Below are 9419 nucleotides of genomic sequence, written 5' to 3'. Positions count from 1 at the left end.
CTACTTCAAATGTCCGAACAAAAATCATACAGTAGTAAAACTGCTACAAAATGGTACTGTCAACAGGCTGGAGGTGGGGGTATGGGTGCCTTCTGTGTGCCTCAGTCACGCCTGGGAGTTTTGCTTACCTAATTCTGCTTCTGAAATAAGCAACATCAAAATAGCCATGTGTCAGGAATGTGCCATTTACCGGGTGGTCCCCAGACTCTGCTCCTCCTTCCCAGCATTACTAAGGTTTCTCTCCCCGATTCCCCACCCCCCACCATACGGCTCCCTTTGTGGGACTGATGCAAGGTAGGCCCCATCTTGAAGAGTGACCTAGAAGAGGGTACCTCCAACTGGAACAGGACCTCTAACTGGAGGCAGAGAGCCCCCACTCCTCAAGAAACACCCTTGGGTGACACAGAGAGCATGATATTCTAGGCAGTGCTGCCCAGCCCAGACTCCACAAACAACCCTTTTGGCCTTGCAGAAGCAGTCCAAAGCTGAGGGGGCCAGCTTGAGCCAACTTGCAATCCCTCGGAAGTTTACTGAGGGCTTTTTGTTGTTACTGATGACCACAATTCCTCCTTGTAAACAGCCACACTACAACTCCCTGTAACTCAAAAAGCGGGAAGGAGGTGGGGGGAGGTGGGGGACAGATTCATAGGTTTTTGTTTTCGAAGATAATTCCACATCGTGCTACTAACGGGCCGCTGCTAGGATTCCTCTTGCCACCCCACAGGCCACTCCAAAGCAAGTTACTATAAACACATTTCCAACGGTGCGAGAACTTTCTAGTTAACTGGCAACAAGCCTGAAAATTTGGTTACGTATGTAGGTACAAAGCTGGTTCATCAGATCCCTGTTCTGGCCCTCAACCCAGTGCATCTCAACTAAGGCATCGTCCACCTCCTTCTTAACGTTTATCAAACACTTAAACAGGTACTGTCCGGCCACTCCTGGGAGGCGTTTCCCCCTTTCAGCCACTGGGCTGCTGAACTGCTCAGAAGCCTCTTGGTCCTGTGCTCCGTTGCTAGAGCCTTGACAACTTTCCAAAACCTCCACCCCTCCCTTTTCCTCACTCCTTTCATCCTCCATGGGTTCCGGGTTTTCCTCCTGGGACAGGGACTCCTGGCTCGGGCACGGGCCCTCCACAGTGGCAGGCTCGCCTTCCCGCAGAGCAGGCCCACAGGGGGTCTTCTCCTGGGGGCCCCTGGCCAATTCTTGGCTATTGCCAGACTCTTTGGGGGTGGCCTTTTTCTCTTCCAAGGCCTGAATGACGTCCTCGGGAGCTCGGGGAACTTCTCTCAGTTGTCTCACTCGCTCCCTTTTCTTTCTCCTTAAATGAATCCAGGAGTTTTCTATGGCTGTTAGGAAAAGGCTAACTTCCTCTTTTCCACAGGGAACTCGTTTATGCTGGACCTGTTTGGAGGAAAAACAGAATTTTATGGGAAATCACTTTTCCCCTCTCTCCAAACTCTCAATAAAAAAAAAGAAAAAAGAGAGAAGGATCATTACGAGTACTTCGTCAATATGGTTAAGCAGGTACCTTCAAATCAGTGAGAATTTTTTCAATCCATGTCGTGACGACGACTATGCCTTCCACCGTCTCCGAGCCCAGAGGTGATGCTTTGAGGGATAGTTCCTTCATCACAGACGCCAGCACCACAAATGTAATGGGTTTCCGTGGTTTCTCTAATTTTCTTCGCTTACTTGGTGGTGACTGCAAGAAAAAGGAAGCATGGAAAAGAGGAGAAAGTTATCCGAATAATTAAACCTCATGCATTGTAATGAACTCAGAGAAAATTTCCACAACTTCTGCTACCAATCATAGAGCACTGAAAACACAAAGGGTTTTGTGTGTGTTATTTCCAGCACTTAAAACAACCCTGCAAGGTGCAGTCATTCACGCCTATAATCCCAGCACTCTGGGGGGCCATGGCAGGAGGATCACTTGAGCCCAGGAGTTTGAGATCAGCCCGGGCAACATAGTAAGACCTCCATCTCTAAAAAAATGTTTAAAACTAGTCAGCCACGATGGTGTACGTCTGTGGTCCCGGCTACTCTGAAAGCAGAGGAGGGAGGATCATTTGAGCCCAAGACTTCCAGGCTGCAGTGAGCTCTGATTGCACTACCGCAATCTAGCCCAGGAAACAGGGCGAGACCCTGTCTCTTAAGAAAAAAAAAAATTTTTTTTTTTAATTAAAAAAGTAGGCCGGGCACGGTGGCTCACGCTTGTAATCCCAGCACTTTGGGAGGCCGAGGCGGGCGGATCACGAGGTCAGGAGATCGAGACCACGGTGAAACCCCGTCTGTACTAAAAATACAAAAAATAGCCGGGCATGGTGGCAGGCGCCTGTAGTCCCAGCTACTCAGAGAGGCTGAGGCAGGAGAATGGCGTGAACCCGGGAGGCGGAGCTTGCAGTGAGCCGAGATTGCGCCACTGCACTCCAGCCTGGGCGACAGAGCGAGACTCCGTCTCAAAAAAAAAAAAAAAAAAAAAAAGTAAGAGCCCCACCAGATAGTTTAGGCATCTCCCTATTTTACAAAAGGGAAAACGAAGACACAGAAAGGCTATGTCACACAGCTCAAGGTCACACAGTAACTGCAGTTAGGACTGAATGCCAAACCCACGTTCTTTCCAGCCACACCACACTGTTCTGGCTATCGGGATGTAACTCCTCCAACTGCTAAACGTCCTTCATGTGCCCGTGGTACCCAAAGCAGACCTGCACAATTATTTATTTCATGACAACTCAAGGACCCTGGGGGCACTGTGTTCGTTGATAGAAAGAACTGCATGGCATAAACATCATCAAGTTGTAGTTTGAGTTTATATTTGCTGAGGCTTGAGATAAAGCAGCTGGTGAACCACAGCCGTGAGATTACATGCAAGGAAGGATCAGGGCCACTAAGATCACATGGGCAGAGGAGGACTCCTGAATCGTGGCTGATGTTGGGACCAAGCCAGCGGCGAGCCAAGCACTGCCTTTTAGCTGGGGAGGGTGACACCGGCGCTGATGAGAAGACTGGATTTGAAAACTGGTTCCAAGAAAATCATGACTGGCATCTTCCATTCTATCTCAAGCTGGGAAGGTGAATTATACCCTACCCACTAGAGGGACTCAAGTTCCACTTTAAAAACCAGTGGCACTGGCCGGGCGCAGTGGCTCATGCTTGTAATCCTAGCACTTTGGGAGGCCAAGGCAGGCAGATCACTTGAGGTCAGGAGTTCAAGACCACCCTGGCCCACATGGTGAAACCCCGTCTCTACTAAAAATACAAAAATTAGCTGGGCATGGGGGCACGTACCTATAATCCCAGCTACTTGGAAGGCTGAGGCAGAAGAATTGCTTGAACCCAGGAGCCAAAGATTGCAGTGAGCCGAGATTATGCCACTGCACTCCAGTCTGGGCCTGGGCAACAAGGGTGAAACTCCGTCTCAGAAAAAAAATAAAAATAAAAATAAAACAATGCCACCACTGTATTGAAAATTTATTTATTTATTTATTTTTGAGATGGAGTCTCACTCTGTCACTGGAGTGCGGTGGCGCCATCTCGAGTACCTGGGACTCCTGAGTACCTGGGACTACGCCACCAAGCCCAGCCAATTTTTGTATTTTTAGTAGAGACAGGGTTTCACCATGTTGGCCAGGATGGTCTCGATTTCTTGACCTCATGATCTACCCACCTCGGCCTCCCAAAGTGCTGGGATTACAAGTGTGAGCCACCGTGCCCAGCCTGAAAATTTCTTTTTTTTTTTTTTTTTTTTTTTTTTTTTTTTTGAGAAAATTTCTTTCTTTAAAGTAAAAACTTTAGGCTGAGTGTGGTGGCTTATGCCTGTAATCTCAGCACTTTGGGAGGCCGAGGCGGCCAGATGAATTGAGCTCAGGAGTTTGAGACCAGCCTGGCCAACATGGTGAAACCCCATCTCTAGTAAAAATACAAAAATTAGCCAGGTGTAGTGGCAGGCGCCTGTAATTCCAGCTACTCGGGAGGCTGAGGCAGGAGAATCACTTAAACCCAGGAGGTGGAGGTTGCAGTGAGATGAGATTGTGCCACTGCACTCCAGCCTGGAGACAGAAGGAGACTGTGTCTCAAAAACAACAACAAAAAGGATAAAAAAGAAAAAACACCAAGTCAGGTTTGAAGATCTTTTTCTGCTAAAAGGAATCTGATGACTGCTACTGATCATTCCGGTTGTACCTGGCAACACTGACAGCGCACACGCACACACGCAGACACCACAGGTTCTGATTACTGGGGGAGGTCCTCTAACAAGAACTAACCAGCGGCCTCACACTGCATACATACACAAAAACCTAGCCACTTTATTCTATACTAGGAAACTGTTAAGAAAGGATAAAAAACAAAGGGTGTGTGTGTGTGTGTGTGTGTGTGTGTGTGTGTGTGTGTGTTTGAAGAACCTGCTCTTGAGAAATGAATAGTGGACTCTTAAGACCTGTCTGAACCTGAACTTGTTCAATTATGTTTCAGACAAGATGAGACAAAATCATATTGACATTAAGACAGTCATATTGTGATTACTCAATCATCCTGCATGAGAAACATAATTTCTAGTCTACTGAGAGGCTAACGCTTTGCAGTAAGGAGCTTACAATAAGAGTATTAAGCTGGGGAAGAAGCGTATTAAGCCGGTGTGTGGGAGGATGATGGGGGTCAAGAATCAGACTCCCCATTCCCCATCCCAACATCAAAGCCCATGACCATGGAGAGCTTACTGCAACCTGGCCCTCCCCGCCAGCCCACCCTGCACAGCAAAGGTCATCTACAAGCGTGGCTAAAAGGGCAGCACTTCCCATCTCTTCTCACAGGAGGAATCATTTTGCTCACAAATTCTGACCAGTAAAGTAAGGATATTGCTGTTTCTCATTACGCTAAAGCTGACCTGCGACACTCTTTCTCCAAAATAAGGACAGGCTTCATCATTTCTAGAGATGAAAAGAAGAAAATACATCTTTACCAACCTGACAAGAACTCTATCAGGGATACTTTCAGAGTTCTGAGGAAGTCAGAAATCACAAAATCGACAACTTATTACCCAGTTATCTTAGGACTAAAATGAAAACTTCTCTCTCTCAAATACGGCTCCTTCACCTGCATCCTGACCCAACTTTCCCATATATAATGGTCAGTCAACAAACTTGATATTTCTGAAGATTTCTTTTTTAAAAATTTTCCTTTTATTTTTATTTTTTAAAGAGAGAGGGGTCTTGCTATACTGATTGCCCAGGCTGCTCTGGAACTCGTAGGTTCAAGCCCTCCATCTGCCTCAGCCTCCCAAAGTGTTCGGACTCCAGGCCTGAGCCACCGCGCCAGCTGCATTCGGAAGATTTCTAATGAACTGCTCTAGTATGCACACGCACACACATCATCTCAGGACTGTCTTCAATCTGGCTTTGCTCTACTATAGAAACTAGACATTAAGAGACAGACAGGCCGGGCGCAGTGGCTCACGCCTGTAATCCCAGCACTTTGGGAGGCCGAGGTGGGCGGATCACGACGTCAGGAGATCGAGATCATCCTGGCCAACGTGGTGAAACCCCATCTCTACTAAAAATACAAAAAAATTAGCCGGGCATGGCGGCACACGCCTGTAGTCCCAGCTACTAGGGAGGCTGAGGTGGAAGAATGGCGTGAACCCAGGAGGCGGAGCTTGCAGCAAGCAGAGATCGCACCACTGCACTCCAGCCTCGGTGACAGAGCGAGACTCCGTCTCAAAAAAAAAAAAAAAAAGACAGATAATTCATACTCCAGGAGTTCTCAAGCAAGGCTTTTAAATGATGAAAGATTAACTTAAGTATGGGTCACAGCAGTTGTTCAGTCCCCCTCTTATTTATCACGAAAATTCCTAGTGGGCAGGGTCACAGTAAAATATAGGATCAAGTTCTAAGAAATTAATAGTTAAATTCAATACCACAGGTCTCTGGTTGTAGGCAATTTTTACATTTTGCTGCAAACACTAGTACATAGAAGCTGTCAATTTTCCCCCAATTGAAATGATCTTATTTTGCTAATATCCTTATAATTACAAAACAAAATATTTTAAATGAAGAGTGCTACAAACTGTCATAATCTAGTTCAGCAGGCAAGACATACATAAATAATGCAACATTTTACAGTCTACCCCAAAACCAATCATTTACAATGGCTAATCCAGTTTAATGCAAAGAACTAGGTGAATTTACGGCTGATTTTGGATTTGAAGATGCACTGCTGGAATTACAGTGTGAGAGAAGCCTGGTGAGGAGTCGTAGGTCCATAGAGAACACAGGTTTTATATCTTTTGAGTTCCAAGTAGTCAAGGAATGATCATCAATGAGAGGAACTGCAAGCGTTAAAAACACATTAGATGCCAGAAGCCATCAATCAGGCAAAAACAAACAAACAAACAAACAAAAAGCCAGTTCTTAAATTTTAAAATATGCTACGTAGCAGGGTGGTCTACAAATTTCTTTTCTTGTCTTTTTTTTTTGAGAGGGGGTCATGCTCTGGCACCCAGGCTGGAGTGCAGTGGTGCAATTACGGCTCAGCGTAGCCTCGACCTCCTAGGCTCAAGTGATCCTCCCACCTCAGTCTTCTGAATAGCTGGGACTACAGGTGTGTGCCACCGTGCCTAGCTAATTTTTGTATTTTTTGTAGAGATGGGGTTCTGCCATGTCACCCAGGCTGGTACAAATTTGAATCTTCACTTTAATTTCTAGATCTCAATGATGTCATCAGCCAAGAAACTTTCACATGTGGTGTAGCTTGACACAGACCAGTGTAGCATGTCATGTCTCTGCTAACTATAGCTAAGGCAAAAAAAAAAAAAAAAAAGCCACAGGCTGAATGAAATCATTAAATTCTCTCTAGTATTTGCAGGAAGAGAAGAGCCATTCTACAGAGAAATCTGATGTGCACAAAGCCACAACCTCTTTGTTTCGGCAAAGGAGCTTCTAGAAAAACCTCAAGAGGAAAGGGGACAGGGCAGAGAGGGACACCCCAGTGCAGTGGCCGTCTGTTTTTTAAAAGAGATAGGGAGTTACAATGTTGCCCAGGCTGGCCTTGAACTCCTGTGCACAGGTGATTCTCTCACTTCCGCCTCCCAAGTAGCTGCAACTACAGGTGCACATCACCACACCCAGCCCATTTCTTTCATCTTAATCTGACAGGTCGTTGTTTAAAATGTCCTGAAATCATCCCCAGGATTATGTAAAAACAGTAAAAAGTAAAAACAGCAGCCGGGTGCCGTGGCTCACGCCTGTAATCCCAGCACTTTGGGAGGCTGCAGCGGGTAGATCACAAGGTCAGGAGATCAAGACCAGCCTGGCCAACATGGTGAAACCCCGTCTCTACTAAAAATACAAAAATTAGTTGGGCATGGTGGCACATGTCTATAATCCCAGCTACTCAGGAGGCTGAGGCAAAAGAATTGCTTGAACCAGGGAGTTGGAGGTTGCAGTGAGCCAAGACTGTGCCACTGCACTCCAACCTGGGTGACAGAGCAAGATTCCGTCTCAAAAAAAAAAAAAAAAAGTAAAAATAGCAAGGGGAAGAAAACTTATTGCAGAATGCTACCTATTTAAGAAGGAATGATTATAAATACATATGTGTATTTCCTTGAGTTTGAAAAAATGGGTCGGGCACGGTGGCTCACGCCTGCAATCCCAGCACTTTGGGAGGCCAAGGCAGGCAGATCACTTGAGGTCAGTAGTCCAAGACCAGCCTGGCCAACATGGTGAAACCCCATCTCTACTAAAAATAAAAAATAAAAAAAAAAAAAAAAAAAGAGCCGGGCATGGAGGCATGCACCTGTAATCCCAGCTGCTCAGAAGACTGAAGCATGAGAATAGCTTGAACCCAGGAGGCAGGGCCTGCAGTGAGCTGACATTGTGCCACAGCACTCCAGCCTGGGCAACAGAGCAAGACCCTGGCTCGAAAATATAAATACAAATAAAGGAATGATAAATTATAAAATAGTTTAAATAGTAACCCATGAGGAAGTAAAGGATTAGGGTGAATGAGATAGAAGAAAGAAGTTAGACTTCTGACTATTCTTTTGAGATTTGATTTTTTTTCATTTCACAGGTAGAGAAATTAGAAATATATTTTATTACAAAACAAAATTAACAACAAAAAAGGCACTCCCTAAAAATCTGAAGTAAGATGAAACAAACGAACCTCTGTCCTGACTCCATGCAGAAAATTCAGAGTGGAAATGTTCCAAATGACGTTGAAATCCATCATGAGAGTCTCCAAGGACAAAAAAGAAATGTAAGAGTAAAAAACAGCTATTTTCAGAAATCACTTTGTTGATGGTAATGTTAGTTTTGAGACTCTTGGGGCATACTGTGAGATAAAATTAATGAGTAATATGTTGGCTGAGGACTGGATTTTTTGGCAAGGGATTTTTTTTCTTTTTTTAAGAAATAAGGTCTTCTGTGTTGCCCAGGCTGGCCTCAAACACCTGAGCTCAAGTGATCCCCCCGCCTCAGCCTCCTGAGTAGCTAGGATTACAGGTGTGCACCACTGCAGTCACAAGATTTTTGAATGGCAGATATAGATGGACAATTCATGAAATTAAGTAAAAACCTGCAGATGTGAAACTGAATAAAGTATCAGCAAGTATATGCTGGGTACAGTGGCTCACACCTGCAATCCCAGCACTTGGGGAGGTCGAGGCAGGAGGATCACTTGAGCCCAAGAGTTTGAGACCAGCTTGGGCAACATGGCAAAACTCCATCTTTACCCAATAAAAAAAAAAAAATTAGCTGGGTGGGGTGGCAAAGAAGGAAGGAAGGAAGGGAGGGAGGGAAGGAGGAAGTGGAAGAGGGAAGGAGAGGGATGAGAAAGGAAGGGGAGGGGAGAGGAGGAAAGGAAAGGAATCAATAAGAACTTGCAACATATTTTATCTTAAGAATAGTAATAGTATTTACTATCTTAAGAATAGTAATAGTAATTCCTAGCTCTGCTGCAAAAGCTTCTAGAAACAATGACTAACCTGGTACCATCCCTAGTGCCCAGATGAACTTTTCAATACGACTTCCCAGCAAAATAAACCAGATCTCCTGGGAGAAATGGTTGATTCCAGATCTGAGAGAGGAAAAAATATGAGCCTAGAACAACCTGTGATACCAGAAAGCAAGGAAGCCATCAAAGACTACAGTGGATATGATAAAAAAGACTCACGAGCCAAGCTGAATAAATTCCCCATGGCCAAAGACGGTTAACTGTGCCTCAGTAAAGATACTAAGTGTAATGAATTGAAAAATAAATTTAAAAAGTTGTAATCCAGTGGGGCACAGTGGCTCACACCTGTAATCTCAGCACTTTGGGAGGCAGAAGCAGGAGGATCACTTGAGCCCAGGAGTTTGAGACCAGCATGGGCAACAGAGTAAGACCTCATCTCTATTTAATAAAAAGAAAAAAAAAAA

The 9419-nt window shown here is 45.2% G+C and overlaps 1 protein-coding gene across 3 annotated transcripts in view; it reads right to left on the bottom strand.

Annotated features, from left to right (window-relative positions):
• Nucleotides 1–773: 773 nt before the first annotated feature.
• Nucleotides 774–9419, bottom strand: part of METTL16 (methyltransferase 16, RNA N6-adenosine) — an 89471-nt gene continuing 80825 nt past the window's right edge. For all 3 annotated transcript variants that reach the window (XM_058431096.1, XM_058431097.1, XM_032138065.2), the window contains 2 exons: nucleotides 1532–1705; nucleotides 774–1404 (listed from right to left, as the gene is read on the bottom strand). In XM_058431096.1, the coding sequence (XP_058287079.1) occupies nucleotides 781–1404; nucleotides 1532–1705 (798 nt within the window). In that variant the 3' untranslated portion in view covers nucleotides 774–780. The remainder of the gene's footprint in view (nucleotides 1405–1531; nucleotides 1706–9419) is intronic.

The sequence above is a fragment of the Hylobates moloch genome, unplaced genomic scaffold, assembly GCF_009828535.3.
Source record: "Hylobates moloch isolate HMO894 unplaced genomic scaffold, HMol_V3 SCAFFOLD_19, whole genome shotgun sequence".
Taxonomy (NCBI): domain Eukaryota; kingdom Metazoa; phylum Chordata; class Mammalia; order Primates; family Hylobatidae; genus Hylobates; species Hylobates moloch.
The sequence above is the reverse complement of the archived record's forward strand: the minus strand, read 5'-3'. Positions and strand labels throughout refer to the sequence as shown.